This window comes from Xiphophorus hellerii, chromosome 4, assembly GCF_003331165.1.
Source record: "Xiphophorus hellerii strain 12219 chromosome 4, Xiphophorus_hellerii-4.1, whole genome shotgun sequence".
NCBI lineage: Eukaryota > Metazoa > Chordata > Actinopteri > Cyprinodontiformes > Poeciliidae > Xiphophorus > Xiphophorus hellerii.
The window spans coordinates 15,985,033-15,998,069 of NC_045675.1; the positions used below are offsets into that span (position 1 = coordinate 15,985,033).

At 39.0% G+C, this 13,037-nt stretch overlaps 1 protein-coding gene across 4 annotated transcripts in view; it reads right to left on the bottom strand.

The window, feature by feature from the left end:
* Positions 1 to 13,037, bottom strand: part of nedd4a (NEDD4 E3 ubiquitin protein ligase a) — a 38,359-nt gene that overhangs the window by 19,580 nt on the left and 5,742 nt on the right. For 2 of the 4 annotated variants that reach the window (XM_032559992.1, XM_032559991.1), the window contains 3 exons: positions 12,357 to 12,435; positions 12,227 to 12,265; positions 11,437 to 11,490 (listed from right to left, as the gene is read on the bottom strand). In XM_032559992.1, the coding sequence (XP_032415883.1) occupies positions 11,437 to 11,490; positions 12,227 to 12,265; positions 12,357 to 12,435 (172 nt within the window). Of the gene's footprint in view, positions 1 to 5,114; positions 6,387 to 11,436; positions 11,491 to 12,226; positions 12,266 to 12,356; positions 12,436 to 13,037 lie in introns of those variants that run through there. The other 2 variants (XM_032559990.1, XM_032559987.1) reach the window with 1 other exon arrangement.

Here is a 13,037-nt window from a genome sequence, read left to right on the forward strand (position 1 = left end):
AAATCCACAGGAAGCACAAGAAAATGGCTTTTAGATAGCTGTCCACTGTAGTGACCACTATGCATGAAAGGGTTAAAGAGGTCCTGACTGGATGACCGCCTGAGCCCAAGATGAATTATAAAGCCTGCGTTTCCCTAAACATAAGAACTCTGTTGCTTAACTCGTTTACATTTTCATTTTATACTAATAAACTCAAAATGAGCATATTTTTTTGTGTGTAATTTTCAGGAAATATTCTCAATCGTTTGTGGCACAAAACAAATCTCAAACACATATAAAATTAGTGAAACCAGATTACGCAGACGACTGCAGTAATCTGTGAGCAGAGTTTATAAACCTGATTGAGCCTCACCGTAGCTCAAACAATGAGGCAGCAGCTTTTGAGGAAGTGGCGTTTATTCTTTCCAGTAAAGATGGACAGACTGGGAAAAAAACCAGTGAGCAATGAAGCTGCTTTTATGGCCTTATTGAAGCCATGTCCTTGCTTTTGCTTTAATTTCTACACATTGAATGCTTTCCATTTTCAGATTTTAGATAGATTATTTACTCTACTTTATTGCTTTATTGATTTTTTATGCCATTTTATCTATCCTTCTGTGTGTCATGCATTTTATTTTATATAACTCTATAATAATCGTTGGCATGATTATTCTTGGAAAACACAAACAGTAAAATTTAATTAGATGAATGTCTTTTTTGTTGGCAGTAATTTTTTGTACCATTTTATTTTAAGGATACTGTACAACACATTGGTGTAGTTAATAGCCATTTTTAAAATACTTTATAAATAATTTGACATTTTGTCCTAATTGTTTTGTTCATATAAAACCGTCTCACATATAGGCCTGTCACAATAACTAATGTTTGCTAGACGATAAATTGTTCCAGAGGTTATTGCGATACTATTGTTGATTTGAGATCTTTTTTAAGTAATATAATGGTAATAGCAAAATAATAATGCAAGAGAACATCTTAAAAGATCAGTAAACTTTAAACTCTAATGAACAATTAACACTGGAACTGGAAGACATTTTAAATATTCAAAATAAATAAACAAAACAACAGATAAAATTAATTTTGAAGTCTTCGTAATGAAAGAATGGGCTAGTTGAGACCATATCACCAAACTGTAGACTTTTATCATCCAGGTTTTGGTAGAAAGAGAAAAAAAAGAGTGTTACGCCCCTGGCCTCTTGAGGCTGTGCAGGCTCTTTGTTTTTTTCTATTATGCAGGATCAGCTGTGCGGGCACAGCTTTCTGATTGGCTGCCTAGAAGCTGCAGGAGAGCAGCCACCCCATTGGAGCAGCAAAGCCAATCAGACGTTGATGAGACCCACCTGCACCATATAAAAGATGTCTGAGTTCATTCCTCCAGTGGGGCAGCTAGCAGGAAGAGGTTGTGTGAAGCTGACCCCCACCTTCCGTGTTTGGTGACTGTTTTGGACAGTTTGAACAATTTTGTTCTCGCTTATTTTGCTAAGTGGTTTGAATCTGCTTTAGGTAAATCTTGAACAAGCTAGAGGCTTGTGTTTGGGAGGTTTTGGTGCTCCCTTTTGTCCTTTCTTTTTGGTTGTTTTGAGTTACTTTAGACTGATGTGTTTGAACATCTTATTTAATTTGCACTCTGATTTCTGAATTTGTTGGGCCTTTACTTTTGTTTAATTGGGTTAGGTTGTATTGTGTTTTGGTTCTGTGAAAACCTTCTTTTTGTAATAAATCATTTTTTCATTCCACTCTTTTCTCTGGACACATCTTTATGTTACCGTCCCTGAACCCCTAGACCTTGGGGGGCGTAACAAAGAGATAAATGATAAATCATACCAATGGAAATAATTGAGTTTGTTTTAATTTGTGATTAATTGATTCATTGATTATTGTGACAAGCCTACTCATATATTGCTTAATAAATAAATAAATAAATAAAAGATGTCAGCACATTCACATCTGCCACACATGCTTGGACTAAATACTTTGGTGGCTAATTTAGTAAAATGTCACTAACAATAGTGTTTACCATCTGCTACCCATCATTTAACTCTTCATATCCTTTTCTTGGAAGCTTCCCTGGTGAAGCAGATTTAAAAACGAGACAGAAGCTCTGGATGCATACCAAGCGCTTAAATTAAAATTATAATGATGGATAAATTTCCATTCAGGGCATCCCTGAAGATTCAGGTGACACTAAATGCTGCTCAGTTTACAGGGTGACATTAGGACCAGATCATAAACCGTATAAGCTGGAGGCAACATGCATGCCCAGAAATATGTCTTACATGTGCAATGACAAACTGCTTTGACAGGTGGGAGAAAGAGGTGCCCAGTTAAATGTTAAGAGAGCGGGCAAACTAAACTGTGTGGCGATGATCCATCCTGAACGTAGTCAGAGTCCTGTGTCACGGTTTGAGATCCACTTGTTCATTTGACTTCAACTTTAATTTTCTCATGGAAAATGTGTAATATAAACATAATTAGTTCAAGTCCAATAGGAAGGAAAGGTCACACTCTTCCAGAATGGTGGCTGGAAAATAATATGTTGGAGTTGAGGAGGGCATTTTTTCTAATAGGGCTGTGACGTCTTTAAAGAACATTCCTGCAGGAATTTGTACCAAATGACATAACAAAACCATATCCTCCTCAAAAGGTCCTCAGTAAATCTACCATACAGTGCCATAAAAGCTAAATTCCTCAAGATTATTCATTTGTATGATGAGATTAGAGCAGATTAGACAATGTAAACTGATCTATAATTGCTTAAAGATAGTTTTCAAAATTATGACTCGTCCAAAAAACACAGCAGAAATGGGATTTGAGTCATGCTTTCCACCTCACTTGTGTAACACAGCCACATATGGTTGTTCATTAACTTTGCGGGGGTGCACATGTGATTATGAGGGCAAAACAGATAAGGGGAGCAAAGCTGAAGGTTTATTTAAACCTCACAGCTAGCTGCATCACTGCAAGCTTAATTAAAAGCAACCTGAAGGGGAAAGTATTTGAATTTGATGTTTTTCTAAACGGTGTTGTAAGTCTGCAACAAAGTGACCAATTTACCATTTCTTTGCATGAACACCATTTTAAACAACAATTAATCTATGAATTATTATATGAAAAAAGTAGAAATGTTTAACTAAGAGCTAATTTAGACATTTTGTAATTAGAGAATTGAAGCCTGAAAAACTTTTTGTTCCCTTTCCCCATCTCTGGTATATTTGAACTATTAGTTACATTTGTTAGATGTCACTATAATCATGGCATGATTATCGAGAGTAAAAATTAAAATCTACAACATTATGTAACAGCTTCTATGTAAAAGAGAAAACCAACTATTATTAATACTGCAGCCTAAATACACAAACCCTGATTATTACAGTTATGATGTTCTCTATAAGACTCATTTGTTATTATAATGCACAGATTGAAGAAAACGTTTCAGACAGGAGTTTTCTCTACAGAATAAGTTAATTTAGGTTGACTAATATCTCCATGAGAGACTATTTTATTTTAAGGAAGGGAAAATATCAAACAGTGATCAGCAACAAGTAGAGGCAGAGCAGCACTAGTTTTTATTCCTTGCTCAGAGTATAAAAAATGTATTTTATCTGGTTAAGTAGTATTATGCAGCAGGTCTGCAGTTGGATGCATTACAGATATTGTGTCTGAAAATATTTACCATTTGCATTTCTTCTAAAGGGAAAAGACACAAAGCTCCTTTCAGATAGCTGATCTGCAGTGCGCAGCATTACTTTCATTTCCTTTAAACCAGAGAAATCTACTGTCTCTCCAATTCTTTCTTTGGCACCTTATTCAACTGATTTGAAAATATAAGAATGGTGTGGAGGAACATTTGAGTGGTTTCTGAAAATGCATTGTTTTGTGACAAATAGGCTGTTCATGACTGGAGAAAATATACAATTTAATTGAAACACTGACGTAGAGTAACTCTCAAAAGAGTAATACCTACAATTAAACCTAAGGAAATTGTGATTTAATCTTCAGAACAGGTAAAGGTGTAAAAAATACAAACTGATGTTTAACAAAAGGTATGAGTGATGTGTTGCTAACCAACCAAGTCAAACTGTTACCTTAATAGTCATCAGAGGTAATAATGAGACAGTATTCAGTGTGTAGGTCCAAAAATCGTTTCATGAAAAGACAAATTACTTAAGTAGGCCTTCTTTCTTGACAGCTTGCTAAATGTAGGGGGAGACAGACACCTGATATTTCACAAACACTACTTAGTGGGGGGGGGAACCACAGGGAAGCTAACACACCATCCGATCGTTTACTGGGAAAGGCCAACACTCTTTGCCCCCCACACACACAAACACCCGCACACACACACACGTGTCCACAGATGGCTGGCATGGCTGCTCTTGTATCATGCTCTTAAATTTGAATCCACAGGAGCCGGCCGTGCTTCAAACCACCAGACTATCTGGAGTCAGGAGGGATATTTCAGAGCCGCCTTATTTATATCAGCAAAGGGGGCACCGCGTTTCCCCAACACTTAAAATAACCACGGTAAATACGTTGATCACTCATAGGGTTTTCAGATTAATGAGGAGGAAAAGGAATATTATTCTGAAGTTGAGTTTGCACAGACGTGAATGAGACCTCAAAGATGGAGGGGAGCTGGTCTCTCTTATTTCAACCGTTCTTGGAAACTAATGTCCTGATGGATTTACTGTAACGTAACTGAACACCTGTGAATGTTTGTCCACACTGAGCTTGTTAAATACATGACTTGGAGTTAAAGACGCTCTCAGTTACTCTTATAAGCAGCATAAAGGGTAACGCTGAGTTTCATAGACTATAGAAGGAGAAAGTAAAGAAAAATGAACACTTGGATAATATATCTGCATTTGTTATTTCTATTCATAAAAGCCTGGTGTTGTTCTTTGGTTCTGTATGTAAAAGCAGCAGTCAGGAAGGTACAGTATTGTTAGAAGTCAAACCCAAACCGTGTGGAATCTGCTTGGACTAGTTTAACAACATTGTCATCACATCCACAGAGCTCTGCCAAAGAGCCATTATCTGACTGCCTCTTCAAAAAAAAAAACAACTTTCATGAGTTTTTCTACAGTCAGGAAACATCAGCGAATCTAAACACTCACCTCCCTGTTTCCTTTGTGGCTCTTTTTGAAGTTGTCGGGGTAAGCGGGAACCTTTGCAGGGCAGCAAGGAGACAAATGAATGTGTACATGTGGAGAAAGAGGGCTGCTGAGTTTTGGGTTTGAAACGTGACATGAAATCCCGGTGTTAGCGTAAGGCACCTCAAGGGAAAAGCTCCTCTGAATGGCACGATGACAGTGTTTCCCTTGACCCTTCCCCGATGAACAGACCCTACTGTTTTTCTCAGGTTGCTTAGATGAGGAAAACAAGCAAGCAGAGGTACTCCGATAAAGTTTTTTGTGGGCTTCGCCTTGTCTTTCAGAGAGTCCAGCCGGGTAATGAGCATCGGGGAGTTGTGAACTGCCCGAAGCCACAGATGCGGCTCGTTTTGCCGATGCCATTGGTCTTTGGTGGGCAAAGCGTAGCATCACGCTGCTAGAGTGAAGATTAGACGACTGCTCCATAACTGCAGTCTTGTCCTCCAGTTTGCATTTTGGTTCATCCTCTAGCGGGATGTTAAAGTGTACCGTGTGTTTTGAGTCCCTAAACTCGGAAGAGTAGTTTCCTTTTGGCTGATTGTGGCCACTTAGAGAAGGGCCGTTCGGCTCTTTACTCGTCACTTCTTCGTCTGCTTGGAGGAATTCACTGGCAGGTGCCTGGAGAACCGGCTGCTGAGATCCCCGTAACGGGGGCAGAGCAAACAGAGCCGCAGAGCCTACGGGAGACGCGGGCGGCGTGCTGCAAGGGCTCCTTGGAATAATGACTAGGGAAGAGCACCGCCGCAATGGGACCTTGGACCTGCGGCAGACCTGGGGCCTCTCCTGGCTGCTCCTGTGCTTTTCTGGAAGCTCTGGCTCAAAGATGCTGTTGCTGCTGCAGTACCCGGCGTCGCTGGCCATGCTGCTGTTGCACGATCCTCCGTCAGAACCGACACCAACGCCGGCCTCTCCATCCTCCACGCTCCCTTCCAACTCGCCGCTTGGTTTTCCGCACGGCTGCAGCGAGATTTGCAGAACGCTCTTCTTGTTGCAGCCTCCGGAATTAACCCTGGATATGAAGACTGAAGAGCTTTGACTGCTGGCAAACTCTGGTGACAGAGGAGTCACCTTCAAGTGGACTGAGCTGTGCGCCAGATTCTCTGCGGGGCCGTGCGCTGACACACTGACTCTGCTTTCCTCACCATGGCAGCTGAGGCCTTCAGAGAGGGGGTCCGTGTTGCTTCGTCTTGACGCGAAATGCAAGCGGAGCTGACGTGCCATTTGTTTAACTCTCTAATCCCTGCAGCGCTGGTGAGAGTTGCATGATCAAACTTGCTGGTAGGAAAAAAAAGTGGACGAAAGCAACTGTTCCGCACTCTGCTCTGTGATCTCAATCATTAGTGCCTGTGCATTGCCAAAATAGCTCCAGTGACAAGCTACATTCCTCTGCAGGCTGATCTCAGCTTTTAGCAGGGCATTGGTTTGGTTTGAAGAGATGACCCAAACAGGCGACCCTTGAAGCCGAATCGATCCTCTTAAAGGAGCTTCTGCCCTACACAGAAAGCAATGCTAAACTAAAACTTAAAAACGGAAAAGCCAGCCAAACAAAACCATGGCAGTCCTCCACACCGAATCCTAGACTGAAGCTCTGGCCGCTAACTTGAGAGTCTTGCTGCTGCTATGCCACTAATGTTTCTGCCGCTCTGTGCCCCCCACAAATAGTTTTACCCGCTGCTATTGAATTACAGGAAATCAAACAGAATGAATGCCAGTGTAATTCTGCATTAAAGCGAGGTTCAAGTTGGAAAAGATAGACAACACAAGCACACAAACGTAGTCAAACACCCTATGAGGGAATTAGGTATGACCGTTTGGAAAACAGAAGACAGAGGGCTGAAAGAAGTGTGATCATTGCGACATTAAAGTGGTATGACACTGGTTATATGACACCTCATGTAACAGTCTATGCTGGTCTTATTTCTTCTTCATAGATGTTGACAGTCCAATTTATTAATGGCAGTCTATTGTGGGCAGTGGCGGACTTATTTTAGACCATTACTCTGTTTCCAAATCAGCGTCAGGTTAATGTTTAATAGTAGGAGACACAGCCAGGATAAGGACATGACTCACTGGAGGAAGCAAGGAAAGTCATAACCCATTTTCCAAACTTGATAGTGACAGTGATGTGGCAGCCATATGATAAGACAGGAGCCCAAATATGGATATTAACTACAATATATATTGACAATAATATCGTCAAGAGCTTGGAATCAATAAGAACCAAGTAAACATTGGGGACATTTTATTTAATAAAAAATTCTGAGACTCACAAGCTGAGTCAGAAAGGTGTATTTTTACTGGCAAAGGATAAGAAAAATATATTTACATTTATCAGCAGGTACAACAGGAAAAAAATTATGCCTAATGGGTTTATTTATTTCCTGTTAATATGCATATCAACTATCCTACCACTGAAAGAAATGGGCTTTTGCCAGCTTTCTCTGGATGATGATATTTGGAAGAAAGTACAAATGACATTCACCATTTATACACACGAACAAAATTGTTGGTACTCCTCGGTTGATGAAACAAAAACCCACAATAGTTTATTTTTTAAAGTAATTCTGTTGAAGCATGTTTGAAAAGCAATGCCTGACTTTCACTTGATCATTTTCATGGAATTTTTATTTATTATTACCTTTATTAGATTCAGAATAAGATTACACGTAGTAGTTTTTAAGTATATTAATCTTTCTGCTGTTCTGTTCTTTTTGGAGTAACAAGCTGGTGCATTAGTCAGGCTATCTGCTCAGGTAGCCAGCCTGCACTTGGTTGCTTAACAGAGGTGCTGCCAGTTCAAAGCTTGGAATTGTAGTTAAATGTTTATTAAGTTATTATCCTCACAGCAGTGATGGATGACACTCCTTTAGTTTCCACATCTTGACTCTATGTGTTTTACAACTGGAAATATTTTCATACTGAATCAGAGTAGCGGACGTCTTTCTAAAAGTTGAAAGTTTGCTTCAAAAACTTTTAAAGTGAGATTTAATGCTACACCACAAATGTAAATATTTAATTTGTTCAGTAGGTTGGAGGAAAAACATATTACAATCAATCTGCAGAATCTTAAATTCAACAACAAAACTCCTATAAATCTTCATTACAAGAAAGAATAAATGTCACATCATTCTTAAAGGAGTTCAGGGACCGTTTCTGATAAAGAAAAAAATAAAGTCCCATAACTTTCAAATCCTCCATCGGCAACAGAAACAGGATGTGCTGTCTATTTCAACATTAGTTTGTGGTGAAGACATGTTCTGCTGAAAATTGAGTGGTTACAACAGTTTATGACTCAGAACGCTGATGTTTAATAATTTTTTTTCATTTTCTAGGGGGCGAAAACGCTCTTAGGCACTGTTATTGGGTAAATGTAGCCAATGAATGACGTAGATTTTAATCTAACTTTCCACTGAAGTCCTGCAGCAGGTAGAGGAACTGAGGATGTGGGAAGATAAGAAAGTGGTATCAGTGTCCGGAGGTTGTGGGTTATTCCCTTAATTTAGCATTATTTAATGACAAAATACTCTTTTAGCATGTTTGTGTGCAAATAAAACTACCGCCTGGGGTCCTGCATACATTCTAACAAAACATTTATCTTCCAGAAACTGGCAATGTAAATATCAGCATGAGCAATGAGGGTGATCTTCACAGGAACAAGGAGTACTTCGTGTAATTCAACAATTTTGTAAATACTTCAGTGAATTTTGTTCGCCTAATTTATTTTTCACCTGCAAACACGGGACGTTTTCTGAATCTGTTTATGCAGGCGGTGGTAATAAATTCAAGATGGAGTCTCTATAGAAACACAGATGGTATGCACATACCATCGTTTTATGCCTTTGGAGAAAATGAGACTCTGCAGTGTAAAGAATGACGTTACAGGAATTTTGCTTTTAGTTCCTTGTATTTTAGGCAAGCAGTGACAAACACATACGCTCAGAAGCACATTTACAGCACCGACACGCCCCTCAATGAAATCTACCTGGAGTATGACGAGGCAGGTCTGAGTCAGCCACGACTAAGTTCATGTTCTCATGTGACTGTAAACATGTGATGTTGTGACGCTTTCTAGAAACCTCTCAGTCTACAAACAATAACCACAGGCAGCACAATAACAGCTGGCAGTATTTGTTGTGTTCTATGAATAATTTAGCATAATGCCAAGATGACTGATTAGCACTTTGAGACAAATATTGCGCAATTAATGCAAAAACCCAAAGAGCTAAAAAGAAAAAAAAAAGTAGAGCTAATAACTTCTTATTCTGAAGCTGTAATTGCTCTGTTCAGAAAGTTGCTCATATATTGACATGCAGTTTGTATATAACTGGATATTCAAGGGAAAAAAGCACAGATGGTCCTGCCCTGACTTGCTCTTCCAGGAACCTAAAGAGCCATTTCTTGGTAATTGCTGAGCAGATTCTGCCAGTAAGACCAGTAAATTAAAACTGTTTATAACGCTGATGGGGTTGCATTCAACACTACTTCTGAAAAAACAGTAAGAATCATTTATGAAAGCTTTGGTATAGCAAAAGCTTATGTAAAATATATAATGTTTTTTTTATTTTCCCCTAAAAGTCAGTACATATTTATAACAGAGTACATCATGACTGTAAAGAAATAAAGAAAAGAAAATGTACAATTTAATTAAACTAAGTGATGCAGATAGGATTTATTCAGTTGCCAAAATTAATTGTTTTTTTTTTCTTCCATTCTTACTCTTCATCTAGTTGCAAAACCATCATTTGTAATTTAAATGCACAGCTTCTGCAGTTCAAGTGTGCAAAACAAAACTAACCTGGGCAGATAGGAGGAGTAAGGCAATATTTAAAAACTCAGGACTTCTGACCTGTTCATCTTGACTAACTGCTTTACAATGTTTCCATTATCCACACAGAAACACGGTTAGGAGGAAGTCTCACAGAGAGCTGGCATTAGAGGGGTCTGACTGTTTTTGTGCCACAGGACGAACCTGGGCTGAGCTGTGATAACCTGCTACAAAAAGCCTCTCTGTTACTCTGCACCAGCACCACAAACTCATAGAGGTGAATAAGGCTCTTTAAGGCGTCCACAGTGACTCTTAATGACTTTGGACAAAAATGACAGGACAGCAGCAGTGTTAAATATGAAGGTAATTTTAAAAGTCTGATTTCAGTAGCATTTGCACAGAATTTTTAAATAAATTGTACTAATTAGACTGCAAATTATAATGTTTTCTAAAATGTTCTATGAAGAAAGTGTTTTCATTCTTAATTTTATGTCAAAGTTAGAAATTATTATTTGCCCTAAAACACCAACTGCTGCTTAAATTAAATTACAAAGTATTTTCATATAGCAGGTAGTTGGTGAAAGGAATTGTACAGATTTTGTAGCTCTAAACAAACTGAATTTGATAGGCGGTTCCTTGGTTAGTATAGGTTGAGGATCTCTGATCTAGAACAAGCTTTCCGAGGATCGCATGTACAGGTTTTTTTTTTTTTATGTTACCGTGTTTTATGGTAACATTGATTTCAAGGTTACCAAACTAAAGCAAAGACTTGGAAGAAAACATTGTGATACCATCTTTTATTCATGGTAATAGCACTAAACTCTGATTTCTGATGTTTGCTAACCAGCAGCTGATTTTTCTCATCACTTGAACTAATTTTCAACTGCTAGTTCCATGACAGCGTCAGTAAATATCAATACATTTAAAGACACAACTAAATGTGACGATTGCATGCTGTTTAGTGGGATGACGAGTTAAATGAAGGAGTACTTGCTAACACAGTGTGCATTCAATTGATTTCTGCCTAAGTATCAAAACTAAACCACAGCTAAACTAAACTCCAGATTTGATCCACAGCTCTTAATCCCCACCCTCACAGACGTTAGGATGTTCTAACGGAAGCCAGATTTACCCTTATTTACAGCTCAGAGTAATAAGCTATGATATGTTTCCAGCAATATCCAGCATAATATGGCAAAATAAGGGCCTCCTGCATCTTTGACAGGCAGACAAAGCAAAGTCAGTCTGGCACTGACTGGAGAATATCCGCATCTATGGAAATATGACACATTCTCCTGTTTGGCATTTATGGTATCCAAACACAGAACATAATATCACCTCAGCAGCTGCCATGAATCAAGAACAACTAATTATATTTCTATGCTACATTCACAAGAGTCCAAGATAAGAAATTCAAGATTTATGTTTGGGTTTTCATTTGACTTTAGAGGAAACTAGAGCTTCTAAATAAGATCAGCCTACATTGAATCATTATAAGCTGAACAAATCTAAACAGCTTACCAGTCTGTTCTCATCAAACACCTCAAACAGCAGCCGATGCTTTCTGGGATTCACCTGAAAAACAAAGTAGAAGATCTTTGTGTGGTTGCAACTTTACTAATCCAACAAGGGATATTGGGTTGTTTACATTTTTAACATGCTTTCAAACATAATCCAAATTATGCCGTTTATCTTCCATTAGGGGCTGCTTGCCTTGCAGCAAGAAGGTCCTGGGTTCCTGGATAATTTGGATTCCTGGCCCGGGGTCTTTCTGCACGGAGTCTGCATGTTCTCCCTGTGCATGTGGCTTCCTCCCACAGTCCAAAAACATGACTGTTAGGTTAACTGATTTCTCTAAATTCTCCTTAGGTGAGTGTGTGTGTGCACGGTTGTTTGTCCTGTCTGGCTCTGTGTTGCCCTGCGACAGACTAGCGACCTGTCCAGGGTGACCCCGCCTCTCGCCCGAAACATTAGCTGGAGATGGGCACTAGCACCCCTCCCGACCCCACTAGGGCAGTGGTCCCCAACCTTTTTAGTACCGCGGACCGGCCAAGACTTCGCACATTTGCTACGGACGGGGGGTGGGGGGTGACCGCCGAGACGGAAGTATTTAATTATTTCTTCCGAGGCCCCGTACCAGTTGGCCGCGGGGTTGTTAGAAAATGGATGGATGGATCTTCCATTAGTGACAACAATGTCATATCCGATGACATCCTATAATATGACAAATAATATATCCATGCATCCATGGAAATCAGCAACCACATTCATGCTTGAATGTGGTTGCTGATTTATTTTAAGAGTAACTTACTCGGAAATAGAATACTTCGTTCCATTTTGGATCCAGAGTCTTCAAGTAACATGAAATAAGAAAAGAATATATACATTTATACAAATACCATAAAATGAAGCAAGTTCAGGTGTTGTTTGAACCTACTCACCTTTTTAATGGTTTTAGTCTGCAGACTTGTGATTTCTCCATTGACAGGATCATAAAGAGACAGTCTGGTGTATGGATCACTGCAACAGAAAAGCAGAGAGAAGCATGTGATTAAATTTAGAAATCAAGAAGATTTGCTTTGGTTCTTCATTTTTTCTGTAACATTTTTTATTGATCTCTGAGGGAAGCAAAACATTATTTGTTTGACTTCTAACAAGAAAAAACACACCGTCACATTAGTTCTGGTGACTCACTGCTCACATAATGATTGCAGTTACTGCGGTAATGATTCGAGTTAGAGTTCATTAAAACCACATCCATCTTGCACATTACATTATTCATTACCCAAGCCTAACTGCTGAAGTGTTTTGGTATTGCATAGGGCAAAACCATTGATAACTCTTGAACTATTTCACGTCATGTTACAACCTCAATATTCAATTTTGGGATTTAATGTGACTTGCATACATGCGATGCTTTTGCAAATAAAAAATCTGGAAAATATGTTTGAGTCAACCACGTTTTGAAATGAATTTCTAGAAGTGCTTCATACTTTGCACTTCTGCTCATGTAATCTCACTTTCAAGTAATGCTACTACTTCTTTAGTACAATTTCTCAAGATACTTCACTAAATTATGAAGCTTTTAGGCCTGTCACAATACTCAATAAATCAATTAATTG